This window comes from Gouania willdenowi, chromosome 6 (assembly GCF_900634775.1).
Source record: "Gouania willdenowi chromosome 6, fGouWil2.1, whole genome shotgun sequence".
In the NCBI taxonomy this organism is placed as follows: domain Eukaryota; kingdom Metazoa; phylum Chordata; class Actinopteri; order Blenniiformes; family Gobiesocidae; genus Gouania; species Gouania willdenowi.
In genome coordinates this window covers 14,699,831-14,723,435 of record NC_041049.1, presented here as the reverse complement: position 1 = coordinate 14,723,435, position 23,605 = coordinate 14,699,831, and the positions used below count along the sequence as shown (strand labels likewise).

General features: G+C 39.7%; 1 protein-coding gene across 1 annotated transcript in view; it reads left to right on the top strand.

Moving 5' to 3' along the window:
- Positions 1-1,072: 1,072 nt before the first annotated feature.
- The window catches only part of pdzrn4 (PDZ domain containing ring finger 4), a 48,930-nt gene continuing 26,397 nt past the window's right edge, over positions 1,073-23,605 (top strand). Inside the window, exons 1-2 of the mRNA XM_028451502.1 lie at positions 1,073-1,211; positions 1,313-1,542. Coding sequence (XP_028307303.1) covers positions 1,474-1,542 — 69 coding nt within the window. The 5' untranslated portion in view covers positions 1,073-1,211; positions 1,313-1,473. The remainder of the gene's footprint in view (positions 1,212-1,312; positions 1,543-23,605) is intronic.

The following is a 23,605-nucleotide window of genomic DNA, read 5'->3' as shown; positions in this document are numbered from 1 at the left end:
CATGTGTAAGGACATTTGTTTGTTTTTTTGGCAACATGAAAACGCGTGGCTCAGAGCGGCAGCTCCGGGCCAATAGCGATAGCTTGCCTGCACTGAACACGTAACAATACATGTTTCTGTGATCAGAAGTGAGGGCAGCAGTGAGAGTCGGGAGAGAGAAAACATAAAGCGTTGCATTTAAAAAAGAGTTTTATGCTGTAAATGGCATCTGCGTTAATAGTTAGGACTTGCCGATACCAATGCCAGCCTTTTCGTGCTCTATCGGGGCCCCTCATGATACTAGTATCGGTATCGGCACAACATGAAACATTACCATCCCCTATCAGGTTGAAAAATTGTAACTGAATCTTCAAAAGGAGCATAAACTCTTATGCTTTACGTTTTAGTTGACGATCTGTAACTGATTTAGTCAACCAAACTCTTAATATCATTTGGTTGAGTAAAACTAGACTATAACTGAAATAGTCCTTAAGACTACATTTTGACTAAACCTAAGTGGTATTTCAGTCAAAAGACTTTGACCAAAATGTATCAAAATTTGCAGGTAAAATGAACGCTGATGCAGACTCCAGTGTCATCCACATACGCAAACATTTGCAAGGCGACCGTGGATCAGGTGGTAGAGGGGTCATCTTCTGATCGAGATGTTTGATTCCAGTCTATACCTGTCGAAATGTCCTTAGGCAAGACACTGAACCCTAAGTTGCTTTCAGTGATCGACAAGCACCTTGCATGGCAGCTCTGTCCCATTGGTGTGTGAATGTGATTGTGAATGTGATTGTGAATGTGTGAATGAGCTGATATTGTAAAACGCTTTGAGAATACTTCAGTGTGGGGATAAAGCGCTATATAAATCGAGTCCATTTACCATTACTCTCGTCCTGCTCGTCCTTTACTCGGCATGCCCACAACTGAACTGATGTTCTTCTGATACTGAATCCTCTCCAAATAGGACTAGTCTCCTCCCTTCTTTCCCTGGCTCTTCCTTCAAACAGCCAATGAGGATGACTTCTATTCATGAGCTGGTGTAGGAGCAGGCATGTGTAGGCAGGAGGTGTGTCTCTGCGAGCCAAAAGTGTGTGTGTTGTACGAGAGTGTGCTCACAGTGAGAGAGGAGGTGGTGGCGTAAAGGAGAGTGAAGAAGGGAGTGGGAGTGTATGAAGGCATGCAAGTGGGAGTCAAGGGAAGGAGTGACAGGACAGAGAAGCCAGGTGGGTACCACTCATCCGATAACTGACACAAACACCACAACAATACGCGCACCAGCTCCGCTGTAGCATGTGTAACTGAAACGTGGGTGTACTGTTCTCAGACCAACAGTGGGGATCTCTGAGGATACACGGATGAGAAAGAGGTGTGGGGGGAGCCACGGAAAAGGAGCCCGAGTGTGTATCGCCCAAGGGGAGCTCACACACTCCACAGACAGCGCACACACTCCAGCGGGCTCTCGGCTCTGTTTCCCTGACAACTAGAATGGGCTGCAATTTGTGCACCTTGCAGAAACGGGAGGAACACTACAAACTGCTTTATGAGATTGCACAGGTGAGTGAGACACAGAGAAAGGGATGGAGGCTGTTTTGGTTGTTCTAGAAATGAAGTTGGTGCTGAATCGGTGTTGTTGAAAGACTGGGTTCAATCCTGCAAGACCCACACATGATATAGTCACTAAATTAAGAAATAACACATGGAGTGGGAAAGAAGGACATGAGAGAAAGGCACAAAATGAGTTATTTCCAAGCTGACAGCCAAGGGTGCTGTGTGAGTGTATATATGAGTGTGTGTGCACTCCACTCTCCATCAAAGTGAGTGGAGCTAGTTATTTCTCCTCAGTAGCAGGAGATGTGAGTTCAGCTCTTCTTTTCCATGCTGGCTCCAGGGGAATTCATCACATCTCCTCTCTGCCTGCGACTGTCTGGAAGAATCATAGTTCAAAGGACAGCCGGCAAATGCGTTCTGCTGTTTCCCTTTGTGTTGTTTGTCAAAACTTGGATAGCCTGACCTAACGTGTAATATGTCTCCTGCTGCTACTGTGGGAAAATAGGAATTCAGCTGTGGAAATCTTGATGTGTATACGTATTGTCGTTTGCCAAAAGTGGACAGAAGAAAAACATTATGCATTCATTTTTTGTTTTTTTTTTACTTGAAAACACTCAAGTTGTCATTGCAAGCAATAAAAAACTGTAAATGGATGACTTCTTGTGTTACACTGGGTTTCGCTTGGACGTGTTGATTAGATACAAAGTGTTAAGAAGTGTGAAAAAGTGACATATTGTTTCCTCTCTTAAACTACACAGCCAGGCTCAGAGTTTTAGAGTAGTTATTATGTGCCGTGCTAAATGTGTGCGAACATGTGCTCAGCGTGTTCTTTATTGTGGAATACAGTGCAGCCAGGCTGGGATTCATTCATCATTTAGTGGTGTACAGTGTTACAGGCTACAAGGAAACGTGATACACTGTGATTAGGGCTGAGCAATGCTGATGAATTCGGCTTGGTTTTATAATGTAAAGCATACTGCATTGGACAAAAATATATATAATGATTTGTGCTATTGGTGCATACTGAAATTCTGCATGATACATTTTTATGAGCTTTGGAAAAATATAACAAATATATTACCTTTGCTATAATACTCCATCATGACTTGACGGCACTTTTATGACACTTTTATGAACCTTATTCACAGTGCGGCAATCTCGGGCTCATTATGCTCTCAGACTACATGCCCCCATGCATTAATGAGACACTGGGTGTCTGCGTTGTCTCTCTGGGTGGAGTGCAGGAAAATTAGTCTCGTCAATTAAAGGGAACTCTAGGAGGCGAGGGCTCATTTTCAGTTGTTGATGGGACTAAAATGTAGCAGCCAAACAAAGGCACCAAAATAATAATAAGTCCATGTTTATACGACATTGTTTTACCTGATCAATATTGTGGAGGGTGGCTTATATTCATCTATAAGTAGATGCACAAGTACACATGGGTATGCAGTACACTTTGTATTAAAGTCTGACCGATAACGTAAACGGGTTGATTTTAGCAATCACCGATTAATCAACATTGGTCAATAACCTAGCCCAGTGGTTCTCAAACCTCTTATTTTTTAATCCAACTACCCCTTTTTTGTCCAACTACAACGTTTTGCTCAAAATACTATGAAAAAATTGGGCATAATGATGGAATGAATAAGTGATAACACACATTTCAAAGAACTTTATTTTGTAAATAATTGAAAGAAACAGAATTTAGTGCCTCCTGAATATATTTGTTTCTATAGTTTTTATAATTTCTGGTCATCTCCTGCCAAGACTGACCCTGGTATTTTCAGTTCATGTTCTTATCAAGATCATTTCCATCATCATTTTTCGATTATTATTTGTAACCAAAAATGAACATTATAACCCCATATTTTTGATTCTTTCATTTGTTTATTTTCAACACTCTCTACAGTACCCCCTGTAGTGCCATGGTGTACCCCTAGGGATACACGTACAGTCACTTTTGAGAATATAACACTACAGGGTGGCGCCTCTTTTATTTAGTATGGTCAATAGGTTCTTCTTCTTGTCGTGAACATCGGCGGGTGTGTACTCGGTCCAATGTGCTCTTTTATTGTTACGAGTGGGGAAACAGGCATATTTCTATTATAGAATAATTAAGAACTGTGTGGAAATGTAGAAGTCTTGCTCATGTTGCTATCCAGCAGCACACGTCAATGGCAAGATCACTTCTCCGGCATCACCACCACCACATGTTACCGTACCCCCATTTGAGAAACACTGAACTAGCCGATTAATCGGTCGGGCTGTTATATGTAACTTTTTGCTGTGTTTTCCATAATTGTGGAAAAAGTGGCTTTACAGTCCTTATGTTGACATTGTTACTAATTAAAGTTTCTTATTTTACATTAGTAGTGTTTTGCTTCTTTGTCTTGAATCATATATTGGGAATTATAACAATTAGTGTTCACAGTATATGTAAATCCTGTGTATATTAATGTTCTTATTTCATATTTCAGCTGATATATTGGTCGATAGACAATATATCGACAGATACGTTGGATATCAGCTTTTTAATCCCATATCGGTTGGGCTTTACTTCATATAAAGCTAAACTTAATTACACTGTTGCAAATAAAGGACAGGATACACTTTCAGCTCAGAGTCTTCATCCAGTAACAGATGTAGGGCTTTATATGAATCTTGGCTAACTATCACAAAAATGACCCTTATGAGGTCTCCTTTTTATACATCACACGGCAGGTGTCCTGGCACCATGGCAGAAATCCAAGAAAAGTGTGCACATGTGTGTCAGAGCATCCGCTTACTGTTAAACGCTCTGTGGTGTGTACGCGGCAGCCGGTGGACACCTACAGCTCTCATTATCAGTGTGAAAGAAAGCAGAAAAGGAGAGAAAGTGTGTCAGTGTGACTTTGTCCCCAAACTTGAGGATGACGGGGGATCCTGCAAATCCGGTGAGACTCGTCAGAAATCCCTCCGACTATTTTCCTTTCCCACTCGTTCTGACTCCTTTCCTTATTCGTAGTGTCTCCTTTACAACCTTCATTAGTCCTGCTATCGCTCCGTCTGTCTCCCTCTCTGCAATCTGTTTCTGCCATTCACACTTGGCATTCACACAACACTGAGGATTTTAAATGAGTTTTGGGTTTATTTTTGGACCTACTTCGGGACACAATAGGACACCACTTGCTCATTATTTTTAGTTTAGAAACAAAAGAGATTGTTAATTAACCTCAAACAGTTCACCGACAGATGAATATGATGGTATAATTAGATAAACTTAATTCATTTATTCATTTTTAAACCTGCATTTTCCCTGTAGTTCTACTCAGATTCTTCGGGGTCTTCTTGTAGCTTTTCCTGTTGAAAGATCCCTCCAATGACCTGTTGACGGACTCAAATTAGCAAGATTGAGGTTATTTTATTGTTGTTGGCTTAAAATGTGACTGTGTTAATTGTTAAGGAATAAAGGTTTACTTCTCTACTTAAGTTGGTTTCCAAGACTCCACAAGCTGTACAAATACACGTATGTTTGGATAGTTTGAGTTTCCACATCGAGAGTTAGAAGGGACACTTGTAGGGGTGTTGAAAAAAATCATTTTGGCGATATATCGCAATATTACAAAGCCACAGGCAGACTGTATGTGTATTTTTTTATTTGAAGTTGTTGGCACATGGCATGTTAAAGCCAATGTTTTGACGGTAAAATATGCAAATAAAATATATTTCATACATAACGTTCTCATGAAGGTGTACACATTTACAGATTAGTTGTTTCTTAAGTCATATATTTATATTTATCGCGACCAATGTATCAGCATACAAAGATGCCAGGCAATACACACCCCTAGAAACTTGTGTCTGTTCGACATGATCTCACAGGAAAACATGATACAGTCACAAAAAGGAATGTTTCTATTGTCGTGGGTGCAAACATAATTTCTGCATTTTGTTTGACCCTCAAACTCATGTGTTTTGTTTCATTCGAGTACATCTTGTCAAAACATTTCACTCATGGTTTGGGTTATACTTAAGGTCATATATCAGCAGCTCTGCATACATCTGTGCCTTGCAGCAAGAAAAACATTTGTGTCACAAAGCACGGAAACATTTTGTGCCCAGCAGCATGAAAAATATGAGGAAACTGTCTTGTGCACAAAATTATACATGAAGTCATTTTCGTGATAGTTTCACAAACTCTGTGAGACGGGGCTGGTAATGGACACGGTCTACAACGGTGTACCAAATACCCAACAACTTTGATGAAACTCAACAAGCCCTCATGATCTTCTATGGGTTTGGCTCCAGTTGGTGTTTGGTGTTGCTTAGTGCTTCTTGAACCACAACAGAAGAAATGTCTCGACCAACCTCCATTTGCAGGTAAACTGATCACTAGCTAAAGGCTATTTCATTTGTATAGCAAATTTCATACACAAGGCAACGCAGTGCGCTCAATGTGCCTATTAAAATAACTGCTGCTACTTTGATTAGCTACTTGCTAACTGCTCAGTCTACATCAGGAACCATGGGATACATTAGATTGCTCACATCCACATGAAACTTAGAGAAAACTTTAAAACTAGTTTTTATGTCTCCTCTGTCTTCAAATCACTGGTTTGTTCACTCCTATTTCTAAATGACATAAAGTTAGGTTGATTAGACAAACTTTTGAACATTTCCAAACAGACTTAATACATAGATGATAAATCACCACTTTTTAAGTGAATGTTTTCACTTTTCTGTTATAATCTATTATCTTTTTTCTTAGCTACTGAATATAATACATTTCCTGTGAGGTTCAGATGAGTTTTGTGCTATTTTATGCTAACAGGCCTGAAGGGTGATTTTTTTTTTTCTCCTTCTATTAGCGATACGGAATGCTTTCCATTGATGAAACAATGACAAAATGGGCAATATTGCTAATAGTTTTTTTTTTTCCCAGAAAGGACATCAAGCTTTTTTGCAACAGATGACTTCAGCACCTTTCATTTGGACAAAGTAACGGAGCATTGCCAAGGCCAATTATAGCCGGTAGCCTGCAGGCTTGTCCCGCTGTTTGCCGTAGCAATGGCTATCTCTGTTCACACAGCTGCATGCTCTGACTTCTGGCTGCTTGACTCCAGCTGCCCAGCGGCCGCTGAAAGATTTATTGCTCTTGTCAGACCATTTACATCGAGCGTTTCACTTGTGATTTTGTGTGTGTACGTGTACCACGGAACACTTGCACCATGGGGCACCATCGAGAGTGTTAAAAAAAATGCTATTACCGGTTCTTTTCTTGTAACTGTGTCCAATTGTCCCACAGCGTCTGGCCTTTACAGCCTCACAGAAACCTACGTTTGAATGTTTTTAGTTTAGTTACAATAGTCAGCAGTTTCTTTCACTATGCAATACTTTACAAACATGCAAATGCTAATTCACAACAATAGCTAGCTTGCTCCAACATGAGATTGTGAGGTAAGGCTTTTAAGCCTTTTAGCAGAGATCCTCCACAGATCAACGCAATTCAGCTGTATTTATATAGCTCAAATTACAACAATCGTAATCTCGTAGCACTTATCAAAATATAAAATTCTTAAGAACAAGTTCTGCTGAACGTAGCACGTTCCCGAGAATTCAGTGAAATGACTCGGTTCCACCGAGTAAAGCAAATAAAATTGTGCGACATAAAATCATAATCTTCATTGAATTGCCTTTGAAACAATATGTCAAAGATGTTAGTCATTTGAAAAATGGGGCCCCCTGGCGCCCCTGTGGCACATATATGAAGTAATGGGCCCCATTCATATGTGTCAATGATTCGGTACCACCAATGTCGCAATATTTGACTCGCAAATTAATGAGAAAATGACTTTAATGAAAATTACCAAAGAAAGGGGCCCTAATTGATCTATGCAAGGCATAATCGTAATCTACGTTGAATTAGCTTTAAAATGGGCCCCATTTCAAAAAAGGGCTCTGAGCGTTTCATCACATAGTATTCATACCAAACTGCATTCTGATCCCTGGCACCCCCGTGACACGTACGGGGTAATGCTCCCCGTTTATATATTGGTATGTGGCAATTATTCGGTACCACCAACCGTCGTAATATTTGAGTTGCAAATATATGAGAAATCGACTTTCTGTTTATTTTTTTTTTCTCTCGGGGCCCTTTGAGGCCCCCCTGGCCCCTAAATCGAAAATCAGGCTCCGAGCGTTGATGAGTACACATCCATATATTATACCTACAACGAGAGTGGCGTTTTCAGTCCGGTAGTCCAGCGTAAAAAGCCCAACAAATTCACATGAACATGCATCAGCAACAGTGGGGAGAAAAAACTCCCTTTCAGCAACATACTTGATCAGATCAGAGTTTATCTCCATTTATCTATATTTTGAAATCAGAAGTGTCCCCACTGCAACTTCCTGTCATTAAGCAATCTAAACTTGGACAATCTAGCAAAGCAGGAACAGAATTAGACTGATGATTTTTACTTATACTGTATTTTAATTTTGTATGGCTGATACAATATTCATGAAATCTCCATTTTTATATTATAGTGTCTAGTGCAGCAATTTTCACCTGGTAGGACACCTGGTCAAAAATAAATATATACTTAATGTCTCTAATGTTGGACTTGTCATTAATTTTGAAGGAAACTTTTCTTTTAACAGTCATGCTGTGAAATGTTGCACAGGAAAATATATAGATTAAAAGATTAAATATGTGTTTTCAACAGCTATGCATTGTGGGATGTGGAGTCCCTTAGATGGATACATCGAAGTATTTTTTTCTTCTTTCTAACTGTGATTTTGTGTTTCTTTGCCAGACAAGGAGGACAGTGATTCGATTGACACCATTTTTGTTAGTTTGTTCCCGGTATTCCCCGCGATATCTGAATGAAGTAAAAACACTTCCATGTATCCGTTGACGCGACTCCACATCTAACAATGCAATGCGTAAAAAAGGCAACAAACTGCATGTTCATGGTGCAGATCGAAACAACTATTCAAGCGGGAATTTCAACCTATTTTCGAGCAAATTATCTTGGATTTATTGATCAATGAGGACAATACTATAAGTATCTGATAAAGAAAAAACATCAGAATAATACATTTTTGACGATTAAAACATGCAGGAATATATTATATGTGGATAATGGGTAGTTTGGGCATGCCCTCTGAAGACAGATGCCAGGCTTCATGTCCAGCCTGTTAGACAGCATGAAGGAGGCCAGACAGACACCCGTTCAGATGCCACCTGTGAGCTCCAATAAGACCCATGCAGAGCCGACGAAGCTGTGGTCCCACTCACACAGCCGTCACCTCCATATGGTTAAAAACCAAGCTTGACCATTCACCGATGACAGAGATTGCATGGATTTAACACTTACCTCTATCAGTGTGACAGGTTAGGTGTTTTGTAGAAAACAAGAGAGATTCCCAGGTGAAAGATCAAGACTGTGTGAAAAGTTCTTGTAATTTACTGAGCACTCAGGACATGGACAACTGCAATCTTGTGCTCGCAGGTCTCACCTCTGATTGACGTGTTTGTGCCATACATTTTTGCAACAGATGAACAAAACTGTCAGCTTATCAGACAAGCCCAACACCTACACTTATGTTTTTGTTTCTGTCTTTCTCTGACGCGATTTAGACTTCTCACCAAGCGTTGAACAAAATGACCTTTCCATTTTCCCCCTGCATTTCCAGTCCAACAGCTTGTCTGCCTGTGTGGGTGTGGGTCAGTGGATTAGACCTTTTCACCTGTGGTTCTAAGTCCACTTGACAAGGCTTTCACTCATACACACACAGTACTGGAGTGTAGTTATTTGTTAGTTTGAGGAGGAGAAACCATAAATCTTTGGATGATTTTTATGGGTTTATTTTTCCTTTCTAACAGTGATATTTAGCATTAGAAAAAGTCTTCCATCATGATTATGGCTGCTCATCGGTGCTCAGTGTGGTGATAATACATGATTTAAAGACGCATATGGGCTATGGTGCCTTGGGTAGTCTGGTGGTAGTGTTTGCTTTATTGAATTCTAATTTTGTGCTAGAAAAACACATGCAATAGTGTATGTATCCTTGATTATGAATTCATATTGTGTATGGGTGGGATTTGGTGGGAGACTGGATGTTTGCTGATGTGTTTTTCTTTGTGTCTGCTTGGTGGGGAGCAAACACACACTCACTGCTGATTGTGAGGTGGCAGGTCACAAAGTCAGGGGTAGACACGTCCAGTATATGTGTGTGTATGTTTGTGTATTTGTGGGTTAGTTGGAGCAGTCACCGTTTCGCCCCACTAGCCAACAATCTCCCCCTGTGTTGGCCCTGATAAGCCCGGGATGAAAGCCTATTCTGTGGGTAGGGAGACACACCTCTCCCACCCCCCTCTCATCTCCCTCCCTCCCTCCCTCCGAAGGATCCACATATGATACATGTGCGCACAGCTACACGACCATGTTGAGGAGTAGATATGCCTCTTTGCGCACACTATGTACATTCATGTCCCACACAGAAAGGGGAGCCACACAGGGTCTGTCCATTCATCAGCTTTACGGCATTTTACCCTCATTTTACGACTGTGTAAAAATGTCATTCGAGCTCTTAGCACCTGATGAGAGGACGTATCGGTTGTTATCAGCTCCTACCTCATTACCATACTCACTGATCAGCCAAGTGGCCTGCGCAGTATGATACAAAGCAGGTGAGAAATGGAAAAGAGAAGGAAGGGAGGGAGGAAGTGGAGTTGCATGAGGTGAAAAGTAAGAAAAAAGAGACAAAACAAGCTGTGTTTCACTAGAAATTTTTGCTTTGAACGTGTTTCCATTGAACATTGTTTTGGGCAGGAGCCTCATAATTCCAATGAAATCTCATCCAGCGATACTTCGCTGTAGGACGATGGACGCTCCAAACTTCCTTATAACACTTTGTATTCCTTTGTTGTTTCAACACTAATGTGCTAGTATTGTGACGGTTTTGGATTAAATGAGACGGAGTCAAGTTTTAGGGTTGCTGGTCAGACAGGGTTTATGAACAGGGTTTATTTAGTCAATGTGTTTTAGAAGCAGACCGGTTTGGGTCTCAGAGGTTTCAATGTTTGTGTCTCAATTAATCTGCCATTGTTCTGTGCTCTCAGGGTCTTGTATGTTCCTCATAGTGGTAGTCATGACAATGACAGAGCCTCAGAGAAGAGACCTTGGTAAATGCTATCAGTATACGATTATCTGGCCTACTTAGGGCAGTCTGACCAGGAGAAATTCTGTAATCATATATCAGGCAGGAATAATTTTTAAGTAAAATGCTAAGAAATGTCTCGGTCTTCTCTTCCATCCACATGTACCGCGTCATGTTTTCTCGAAGAGAAGCGGTCATGTGACCATGTACGTCACGTTCTGTGACATGCATTTGCGGGAAAAGTGTTTCCATAGCGCTTTTGCAATACATTCCAATATCAAAACGTCTGAAATTCCTCCTCATGAAAGCGTAAAAACTTTTTTAGCAATATTTGAATGTTTTTCCAAAATTGAGGTGTTCCCATTACCAATTTTTATTGCGCTATTTAGATTTTGCGCATTTCCAAGGGTAATGGAAACGCAGCTTCTTTGCGCGTCAAAGCCACTGAGAAATAAAACAAATTACTTCTTTTAAAATGTAGTTAAGTTACTGATGTAGAAATATACTCAAAAAAGTACAAGTACCCATAAAAGCCACTCAATTACAGTAACATGAACACTTGTAATCTGTTACTTTCACCTCTGGTGAAAAGTAATAAAAATTAGACAAAACAAACGTAAAGCAAAAGAGGAGCAAGAACCAGTCTAGCACCATTAAAGAGTCTCTTTGAGCGTCAAAGCTACTGATTTATCTTTTCGTACCATCGCTCTCTTTAAAATACAACGTCTTTTCCTCCTCCACCGCCCTTTCCACCACTTATCAGTCACCGCACACTTTCAATTCCGTTCTATTTCACTGCCCCTGTCCGTCTCCCTGCCTGTTTGTCAGTGTCTGTTCCACTCATTAATACTCTTTGGCGTGACCCCACCTTTCAGGGTGCCCCAGATTTTGGCAGTGTGTTGAAGAGAAAGAAAGGAAATGATACCAACGGGGGGCTATGAGGATGCACCCTCAGCAGAGGTGGCTTGTGATTTTCTGCAGTGATGTCAGTCAGTGACTATTATGAGGTTTGAAGCCAACCTTAAGCCACAATAACCCAATAATACACCTTATGGCCACATGCTGCTGGCTATGTTTTGTCAGGTTAGACAGATGTTACAGCAAACCATCTGGAGCTGTTATGGATATATACAGACATTTTTTCTGCTACATGCTGCAACTACATTAGGTACACACTCACATAAAATATGCACAGGGCTTTCCTCCAGGTATTTATGCGTTCCAGGGTGGGGAAAATGTTAAAACACAACTTATAAAGCATAAAAATCCCCAGTAACCTTCTGATTAGCATAAAATATCTTCTATCCAAATCTTTAGATGAGCTCTTTGGCAGCAAAGCTTCAATTCTCATCTGAGACCTTATTGCCAGTTACGCTATAAAAGGCAAACCCCAGTTTTTCTCTCTTTATTGTCTTGGATTATTGTTTGCAGGGACAAGAACAGTGATTTAATATGTTTTCGTTCTGACTTACACTGTGGCATGTGCTTTACAGCATGTTGTCAAAGCAGACTATTGCCGCATGCATAAGTGTCCCAATATCGCTGTGAACAAAATGCTTAAATATGCAAACTGTTCATGGTCTTGCTAGTGTCATGAGTTTTTGAAGCCTCGGGGTGTAATCTGGGTCCAGGTGGTCTGAGGGGAGATTAGTTTACAGCAGGGAGCTGGTGTTGAATTCCCACTTAACCAACTTGGGTTTAGGAGTCATTAGGCCCACTCAGAGCTTGGCATCGAGTCCAGTTACAGATAGAATAACACTGAACCATCTGCATAGTAGGGGGCGATTCCATTTAGAGCGGGGTGTAACCATAAGCCCAGTGCTGATATGGGAAATGTCTTAGGGATGTAAACTGGTCCACTACTTTTATTTTGCAACAATTTGTTCCACATCAGACTACCTTGGCATTCATAGCTAATTGTAGGACAGAGTGGTTGAAAAATAATATCATAACAAATACCAGACACAATGACCACATTTCCCTTTCATTTCGACTATAAAAAACAAGTTTATTATAATACACACATGGATTTGTGGAACATAGACGACCTCATGCAGCTGATCATTTCCTGACACCAAACTGTTCCAAAAATACAGCGGCTGTTCTTCCACCTCAAATTACTCTTTTTTTTTTTCCCTAAAAAAGAAAACAAGCTCTCATGATTTAAAATTCAATCTGGCAACCCTGAGACTGACAATATTCTTGCAAATTAATGTCAAGAGGATAATTTTGGTCTACATAAACCACCTGCTAATTACTGCTTCCATAACTACACAATAATTTCACAAATATATCCATTCGTGTGTGTCTTCATTTACCTTCCTCAGATTACCTCCTCACTTTAAAATTGCTGCTGCACCAATGCTTTGTGTTGCCAAATGGGTGCGTAGACGAACAACTAACAAATTATATGAGACTTTTCTAGATCTTTTCTCGTAAACTCTACTTCATCTGATGCGCAAACACAATTAAGAAACTCATCTGATGACTTTATATCATCGTCAATAAGATAGGGATACACACTTGCCTGTGAAAGGATGGCTAACGAAGATGTTAAATTAGGGATCTAAGGATAACTTCTGAGCAGTTGTACATGTATTTGCTCTAGAAATAATTTCCTCCCTCCCAGATAGTGGCTTTTCTCTTTTTTTTTTACGAGTTCACAATCAAACCTACAGTACACCATATTACCATGTGAGCCATGTTCGAAACACCCTTGGTGTAATGCTAGTTTTAAATTGGAGTAAGTCGCACAACATTGATCGCACCTTAAAACTAACAAGGTGAGTTATAGGTAGACAAAATTTACTTCTAATCAATTATTAACTTGAGGGTTTACCAAAATATCCTTTTAATCATCACTCAAGATCATAATAGATTTAAAATCCTTGTGAGATTATAAGAAAATAATTGGAATAAAAATGTGAGTTTCTGGGAACAGCTGATCAGCTGTCATATTCTTGCATCAACGCCTGTATTGAAGAATATCTATCATCTTGGACAGGACGTTATGGGCCTCATGGTGCAGTGATCCCTAAAGATAAAAAAAGATGGGTTTCTGATTGATTTAGTGCACGGGTCACCAACACAGTGCCCGTGGGCACCAGGTAGCCCACATGGACCACTAGAGGGGCCCTCAGGCCGGTTTTAAGAGTACTAGTCGGTCACCAATGAGCTCAATCTAAAATGTAATTTACTTGCCAGGCTTGAAACTCACAATGATAGCTACAGATGACAGATGTAGTCAGTGTTAGTAGAGTTAAATGCTGCTGCACTACATAATACATTAACCATCTTTAAATGTTTATTTTCACCTAAACATTGTGACAAATGGGATTGAGTATCACAGATAGGCTTTTGTTAAAAATGGTGCAAATCTGTTGTTTAGATTTTGATGTTTTTAAAAAGTTTTATTAAATCTTACATAATTGTTGAATTGTAGAAACATGTATGAATTCGTTTAAAGCAGTTAGTGGCTGGTAAAATACAAACATGACGATGAATAAAGTGTTGCATTTTCAAACTTAAGTTATTTCTTACCTTTTTAAGTTTTTTGCTAGTCATGCTTTGTTATCTTTCCCTCTGATTAAAGTAAATCAGTGAAATCTTAGTAATTCAGTGAAACTGGTAGCGCTTTAGATTAATCAGTAACTTTGAAGTTGCTCGCAGTTTCAGAAAGGCTGGTAACCCCTGATTTAGAGAATTTTACACCACAATTATGATTGAAACACTCCTATAACGGGATTAGTTTATCCCGTAGCTTGCTGGGACCACTTTCTGATTCTAGCACAGGCTGCGATTATTAGAGGCAAATTGGATCTGGTCACACCTTTAAACAATCAAAAATCCCATTTGACATTCGCTGCCTCAATTGTTCAAATCAGTTTCTTCAAGCAGTGACTCTCTCACAGCCTCTCACAATTTAATGGTGATTTTCAATCTTTGCCCAGGAAAATGCAATGTTCCAGAAGAGGTCGAGCGAGTAAAGACTGAAAGGAATGTGATTAGCACCGTCAGAATTTTACATCATATACAAGTCCATATCAAGACAAAATCATGATAATTTCAGGCACAATTAATGCTTGATAGTTCTATTTTGTGAAACCTGATTTTTCATCCACTCCAGTCCTGATACGATGAACAGTGTCAAGAAATCCGTTCTTTCTTTTGCCAAATGCTCGAATTCTCTGAATCTTTTTCTATAGACGAGTCAAATTGAGGTCAGTTTGTTATAAAGTCTGAAATCTACTGCAGCCCAGACATTTATCATCATCGAACCTATGATGTGTTAGCAGCAGACGTGATTAGCCATTCACTTACACTCAATGAAATTCTCCTTTAGCCTGAGAGTTCTGATTAAGCTTGAGCATGTGAGGACGTACATTTCACTACAGTATATTTCTCAGTCTACTAAGCAGCAGAGCTTTTAGATGAAGGGTTTTTTTTTTTATATCTTGGGAAAACTCCTCTTGCTCCCAGTTAGTGAAGTCTAAAGTCGTTTTTCTTCCTCACCAAAGGGCGGACTGTGGAGGCTCGGCGTTATGAATAATGCTAATGCCCTCAGTGCTTCCAGTTAGCATAAACATGCATCACTTTAAAATGAATGGTTAAAGTTTGCTGGGAGGAGGGGGAATGGGACTCCACGTCTAATTTTATGCACAAAAAAAAGCTGCACATTAACCGTTTCTCCAGCACCTTTTAAAAATGTTTTCCCTTTTGATGTTTTAAGACTTTTTCTAACTAGAACCCTGCACTCGTTTTGCCTTTAACCAAACTAGCACTACAGACTCAGTAAAAATGGCTTTTTTTCTATACCTCACCTTTTGAGAATTGAATAAACATATGGAAGCCAATGCATAGCAAAGTCACAATATCACTTTTACAACCTATTTCATTTTATCACTTCATTTTTTCTAAGCTGTCCTGATTTACAGCCAAAAGATATAAAAATGCAACCTATGAGCCTGTTTTTCCTCCGTTTGCCTCAGTGCTTCAACCAACAACAAGCTATTGAAATTCTCTCTGATATATTCATTTTATTCAGTGTCAGGCAGCCTTTGATTGCTGTGTCTCCTCACTGACATTTATATGTGGTGTCACTTTCATGACACTGTTAAAGGTCTGCCGTATAGTTTCCCTACAGCAGTGCGGTTGCTTGGACCCAGAACAATGAAAACAAAGGCGTCTATTACTGAATGGGTGTGTGAAGGCACCGCGGGCTCATCTGAAAGTCAGCATTAAATGCAAAGCTAAATCAAAACCACAAAAACAGACTTTTATTCCCTCTCAAACAGAGGTTTATGGAATGGGTTTGGATTTTAAAATGCCATGTTAAAAAACTTAAATGTCAGGCAAAGTTTGAATTGTAACATGTTTTAAAACCCGGAAAGTATTAACATTTTAGCGGTGCAGCAATAAACTAAACTAAACTAAACTTAGGATAGAAAACAGTTCATCTTAATATAGATTTAACTAGCTTGGTATAATTTACTAGATGAGGTGGACTATGTATGCACTTTTGTCCTATGTTTGACTGTATTGTCCCTGTTAAATAAATAAAATTAATAAATAAATATAATGTCCAATCAAAAACTTAAAGCTGCTGCCCGTGATATTTTTGATTTATTACATAAATTCATAGTCTAGGCCTCATAGATCAATGGCTGAAACATGGGTTAAATATGCTGCTTGAAAGTTTGTTTTTATCTTTGTTTGTTGACATTTTTAAGCATTGCACTGTGGGATGTGGAGTCCCGTAAACGGATGCATGGAAGTGTTTTTACTTCATTCATACCCAGATTTCTGTTTTTTCTTCGCTAGACAAGGAGGACAATAATTCTCTTGACACCATTTTTGTTCTAGTTTGTTCTTGGTATTTCCTGTAATATCAGAATCAAGCAAAAATGTGATTACGGCACTTTCAACGGCAATTTTGACTTATTTTCTTTATTTTTGTGCTAAATAATGTTTGATTCATTGGACTGTTAGGCCTACGCTAACATTTCATTTAGTTAGGGGATAACTCTCATCTGATCTAAATTACGTCACATTTATTCTTACCCTTTGAAAATGCTCAAACAAGCGGTTTCTAAGCACTAAACAACAGATTTTGTAAAACACCTTGATATCATCTGGAGCACTAAGATAAACAACCATACTCTGAGCTGCTGCATTTTGGTCTCCTACGAGGCATACGGTTCAGTCAAAAAGCCTCCTGCTGGGCCCAGGAGAAGGTAAATGTGATGTGGTTGACAGAAAAAGTCTGAATGGATAACATCAGAGTGAAGAGACTTCAGCTTTGCACAGCAAGAGACCAAGAGCTAAGGAGATTATTGGCGGCACAAACCTCCACCGGAACACCAATGGAACCTTTGGCCATTTGATAGGTGAAGGAGCTGATTCTATATTTTATATAAATCTCTCTTCAAACAATACAAAATACTTTCCTAGCCTTTAGTTGGCTTCAATATCTGTCTTAAGCTAGGGTAGTTTTTGTTTTACTTGATATTACTTCAACTCGAAACCTTTTGAAATCAGTAGCTAATCCCAACTGTACGGGTTAATTTGGATGACAGCAGGGTGGAATGTGTAGGCCGGCACAGATTTACTGTTCCCACATTCATAGTAATAAAGGGACAGCTGCAATCACCTGGTGTGATACTATTGCACCTTGATGAGTTACATTACACTTTACACACACGTATAATATGTTGCGAACAATGAGAATGTTTCAAGCTTCTGACTAATAAGTTTGGATGTTGAATGTGTTTTCACTTCAATGACAGTAAAATGTAACCTCTTTGTGAACTCGGACATCTGGATGAGTTATGTGGGTCTAATCCCGAGAGGCTAATTCAAACACATTGCTAGCGTTGTATGGATGGAAGAAGGGCCACTTTGTTGCTAAGACCAGCGCACTGGCTGTTGTTTTAATGGGAGATGAGAGATTAATGGTGATCTAATGACTGTGGGGAGGACATGTAGCAACAATAGAGTCCCGGCAGTGGCACAAAACGGAGTACATCGGTCAGTCACAGAAGCAACAGCATAAATGGCACTATACTTTGTGAAATGCAGAAAAACATCCAATTAATGTGCAGACGTTTATACCATATGCAGGAATGCAGGAGACAGTGAATGTGAAAAGGGCATTTATGGATTGGCTTGTAAAGAATATTTTGCCGTCACCAACAATCAGCACGCCCTTCTTATCTCAAGCAAAACAAACTGTGCTAAATCTCAAACCCACCAACCCCCCAATGTGACAAGAGGAGGCTAATTTATGCGTTGGCGACACGGTGTGCAAAGAGTAAGAGCGAGGCAGCGGGGATGGATGCTCATTCTTGGATGGTGGTAATTGTGATTTGGTTGCTAGGATGTTGAGGGTAATGAATGTCTTGTTGATGCAGTTTGTCATAACCCCGTGCCATCCATGGATGCTTGAGGACACAAAAACTATTAGTTAAACACAGACATATTGGCCCTGTTGTGATGTATGAGTCCTCCAAACACATGGCATGAATCATATACTGAGACACCAACCAGCCTACAGTCACAGTTAAACAGAAACCTCAAATAAATTAGGCCGACACAAAGCGGACTCATTTTTGGCATCAAGTTGTTAAGCGTGAATGAAGTAGTCGGAGAAATCCAATTTGGATTTCACAAGTTGATGATAAATTAAGCCTGGGTACATAAACAATCCATGTACCCTTTGTTCTTTGGTTATTCTATTTGAAAACCAAATCAAAATAAAAAATAAAAGATGTGGTTATTTAGCTTTACTGACTTAAAACCAAAACAGAAATACAAAAACAACAAAAACCAGAAAAGCAGCATTTTTCTGTTGAATTTGATGTTTACGGGATAACTGTGGATGAGAGATTAATGTTTTAATCTCACCACACAGAGAGGACCCACAGACGGTAGTGGACTTTTGAAAAAAATAACCACACTGTTTATTTGTTATTTTGATTTAAACTTAAAATGGCATAACCAAAGAACAAAGGGTTCTTTATAAGATATATTGTTCCTCACACCAGCCTCAGAGTCGATAGTCAGTCACCTGTTTATTTGGATACTATTAGGACCGTCCTGTCCGCTCTGACAGAATGTGACGCTCTAATTTCCCCGTTAATTTCCAAATATCTCACAAACAGAACAAGATGTAAAATTTTAATTTTACAAAATGCTGCTTTCTGGTTTTTGTGGTTTCTGTATTTCTGTTTAGGCTTTAAGTCAGTAGAACAAAATAACCACACCGTTTGATTTGGTTCTAAAACAGAATAACCAAAAAACGAAGGGTACACGGGTGATAGTTATTGCCATTATAACATATTGTTCGGTCTTTCAAAGAAAATTGTAACATTGTAAGTCAAGAAAAAAGCTGAATCCAAAAGAAATCCCTCATCCTGAGTCTACATTGAAGGATCTGTATTCATAAAGTCTAATTGAAAGGAAGCCTGCCTTGCATATAGAAGTGTTACAAAGCGCAGGAAATGAGATGGATCCTTAATGCATTCAGTGACAGATGATAACCTTTGATTTCCCTCCACTTACATCAGAAAGGGCTGCTTGGAATGACAGTCACAGTTCCGTAGTCTCTGATGTCTGTGCACGGCGTGTCCTCACTGCTGCTGCTGCTGCTGCTCTTACACTCGGGTAAAGAGACACAGATTTGTGAAGAGCGAGAGAGAATGAAACCCTAAGGACAAACAAAAACAGGCGGAAACAAAGAGATTTGCAAGGTTTGTTTATGGAGATCTTTGGAGCGGAGAAGGTTGGAATTACACTGAAGAAAGAAAAGTGTCTTTACTCTGGAGCTTTCAGACTGATACTATGCGGGTTCAGCCTCAGGTTCTAGAGTCTCAGTACCATTTCCAGGTGAAACGGCTCCTGGGTTTCAGGGAGTTTAACCAGGAGCAAGGATATAGTATACCGTAGAGTCTTGGTTTGCTTTTTCTGCTCCAGGATTTATTTGCCAAAGCCACAAGTAATGTTAAAACAACAAAGAACGTTCACGTTTCCCTGATTGGCGCTACCGGAGCCCCACCCTGGAGCCAGGCCTGGGGTTGGGGCTCGAGAGCGAGCGTCTGGTGGCCGGGTCTCCGCCCAACCCCAGAGCCTGAAAAGATGACGTGGGCTCTTCCGTAGGCTCACCACCTGCAGGAGGGTTTGCATGGGGCCGGTGCGATGTGGTTCGGGCGGTAGTCCAAAGAGGGAGCTTTGGCGATCCCATCCCTGGCTACAGAAGCTAGCTTTAGGGACGTGGAATGTCACCTCACTTTGTTTGGCCTTGTGTGAAAAGGCAATGGATTCTGGAGCGGAACAAAAAAATAAGAACCTAGACTTGATGAAAACTGTTACCTCAGGGTGATTGCAAACCAACTTGGCTTGTTTCTCATCTCTGATGTAGAGATGACTGACGGACAGCAGCAATTCCATAAAAAATACAGAAAAAGACCACCATCATTTTCTTCTATTTAAAAAAAACCAAATGGCTCACATGCTGACATGATGCAGGAGTTATATACGTGTGTGCACGTTTGTAAAAACGGACTGGAATAACCCGGTTTTAACATGTTTAGCAGCAAGAAGACAGCTATGGATTTATTAGTGCAAGGAAAGCACAGACACATAAGGCTCTGTGACACAGGGGGCCTGTACTACGTAGCTGGATAAGTATATCCGTGATATCTCTCCGTTAGCGGGCTTCACCTAACCAAACATTCTCCGTCAGAGAGCCCCTGTCCTACAAAGCAAGATATAAACACGTTCACTTAAGCAAGGTCACCCTACTAGCTTTTACTGTTGTAAATCATACCAATGCTACAATTTGAAATATAGAGAAACAAAAACAATCAGCTCCAGTAATTGACACCGTCTGGTACGATTCCAAATTGATAACGCAAAAAGTGCCAAATGGTAAATGGACTTGATTTATATAACGCTTTACAACCACCAAGGTAGTCCCAAATCGCTTCACAATATCGGCTCACCAAAGATGGTCCAGCAGTATCCCTGTGTAAAAAGAGCCTTAATCCAATAAACAATAGATGCAAACACAACATTGGTAAAGTGGTGGATCAATGATCTGTACAGTTTTGTTTGGTCGCTAATGAATATGTATTTCAATCCAGCTCACTGAGGAGATGCCAAAGATGTATAAAGGAAAAGAAGGTCCTTCAATTCTTGCTCTAATTTCCCCGTAAATATCCAAATATCACACAAAGAGAAACAAAAAAAAAAGAAATTAAAAAAAAAGAAAATCATCTTTTTTTTTTTCTGTATTTCTGTTTTGGATTTAAATCAGTAAAACAAAATAACCAGACTGTTTATTTGTTATTTTCATTTGGTTTTAAAACGGAATAACCAAAGAATGAAGGGTACACGGAGGATTCTCCTTTCTGCATTTTGCAGCAAGAAATGAGATAATAGCTAAAAAAAAATATGCTGGCAGGACTAGGAATCCTTATAAGAGTCTCACAAGCAGTGAAAATACGTTACAGAAAACCTAGAAATGTGATCCCAATCTATGTTTAGAAAAAAGATCTGTATGTATGCTGTAAAAATACAGGACAAGTGATTTTTCAGGCCTTTGTTTCTATAACAAGGTACAAGGGAATGAGCAGCAGAGCAGGAAAGTCGATTTTGCTGAAGGACACTTCAGCAGAGCACATGCATGAACGCTGGATAACCAGTTGGAGGTCAGTGCTAGTATCATTGAACAGGAACATGAAGGATCTGCTGAAACAGTAAGTCCACTGGAAGCTTTACTTAAATTTGGCTGGCAGTTCAAATATTCCCATCCTCTGAGTCTGAATGTGCGATCTAACAGCTAAAGTAAAGCCACTGCTGTGAACAGCCATTTCGGGCGGGGGGGGGAGACCCAGTCTAATCTACCACACGCAGATATCATGTGATGTCAGAGAGATTGACCTAAGCAGGCTACTTATGGCATCCACTCCCTACAGCAGATATTTAATCCACATTTCATGTTGTCACGCCGTCCTCGCCGTGCAGAACTAATGAGCTGTTTTTGCCTGTTGTGCAGTAGCCAATTTCTAAAAAAGATGAAAAAAGAAATGAAGGGCACTCAGAGCAACATGTGCACACACCTGCACACACACACACACACACACTGCTGAGATGCAATCAGCAGTGCAGATGAGTACAGGAAGAGTTGAAGGCAGTTGGAGCAGTAATGGGGGCTGTTCTGCTGTAGCGAGAGCATGAGGTGAGATCTCCTTGAACCCTTTGCCGTAACTTATCACAGGCTAAAATGCACACACACACACTGAAGACGAGCACTCCCCCTTCCGCACTCTCTCCACGTCTGATTTGCATTTTGGTTAACACTCTAATTGCCTCTCATTAAATACCTTGTCACTTTGATTAATTGGTGTGATGCAGAAATGTAAAACAGAAGAGCATTACAATGCACGGTGAGCAGTTACTGATTGGAAAAGACCAACAAGCCTGAGTAAATAATGCAAAATAGAGGTGAAACATGTCCTTTTGCATGTAAAAAAAAAAGACATAAATAAGACTAAATGTGAGTGTATAATCATTCCTTGGAAATTCATCTTCTTTTCTTTTCTTCTTTATTTGGATCTCCATTAACTTTGACTAGAGCCATTGCTATTATTCCTGGGGTCCACACGCAATACAATTGTCTTGTTAGTGCAATACACCAGTGGTTCTCAAACTTTTTGGCTTAAGTACCCCCTTTTTCTTATTTCTGAATTCAAGTACCCCCTTTTTCTTATTTCTGAATTCAAGTACCCCCTTTTTCTTATTTCTGAATTCAAGTACCCCCTTTTTCCGACTACATTTTGCTTTTAGAAAACTATTTAAAAAAAACTATAGATCATAATGATGGAACACACATTTGAAAGAATCCTTCTTTTGTAAATAAGTGGAAAGAAACAGTATTTAGATCCCAAAGACATTTTTTTCTAGAATTAGTTTTTGATCAATTTTGAGCTCTTTTTTCATTTTAAAAATCTATTTTCATTTCTCATAAATTTCAGGCGACCCATTTAAACTCCAGGCTTGGGTCTTGACACCAAGGTTGAAAAACACTGATTTAGTGGCTACTGAATAGATAGATTTCTATAGTTTTTATCATTTGGACTGACTTTATTTGTTAATTTTCCACTCTCTCTCTCTCAAGTACCCCCTGTAGTGCCATCACATACCCCCATTTGAGAATCACTGCAAGACACAGTTACATATAACACAACTACATATCACACAACAAAGCAACATAAACAACGACTAGAACAATTTACAAAACAAAAACAACATACATGCAGTCAGACCTAGTTTCAATTAAGAATTCCTGACTTCTGATTAGCTATTTATCAATATACATTTAAATATATGAATGTACATTTACAGTTATTTATCAATATACATATACATTTATAGATCACATAAAATCAAACTTACTGTAATTAATTGTATTCTGTAGCTTTGATTATACATCATTAGACACATGGAGCTGTTTTGTTAATACATTTTCTTTCAGCAGTTTTTTAAATCTAAATTTGTTATTTTCTTGAATAGTTTGTCCTGGAAGAGCATTCCATGTCACCGTGGCCCTGTGTGTGTGTGTGTGTGTGTGTGTGTGTGTGTGTGTGTGTGTGTGTGTGTGTGTGTGTGTGTGTGTGTGTGTGTGTGTGTGTGTGTTAGGAGTTTCAGTGAAACATTATCTCAAAGCAGGAAACTGGCTTAAATCTTGCCATAATGTATGAATCATTGCAACATCAAACGTTCATTCCCATGGAAACGGCTACCAAAGTGTTTACAGGAATGCTAAGATGTCTTTGATTCCATCTCCAGCTGCTCCAGCAATTATGCCCTAAGGACAACACAGAGGCTGAGTTGGCAGCATGCAGCGGAGGACCAGAGTCAGTCAAACCTC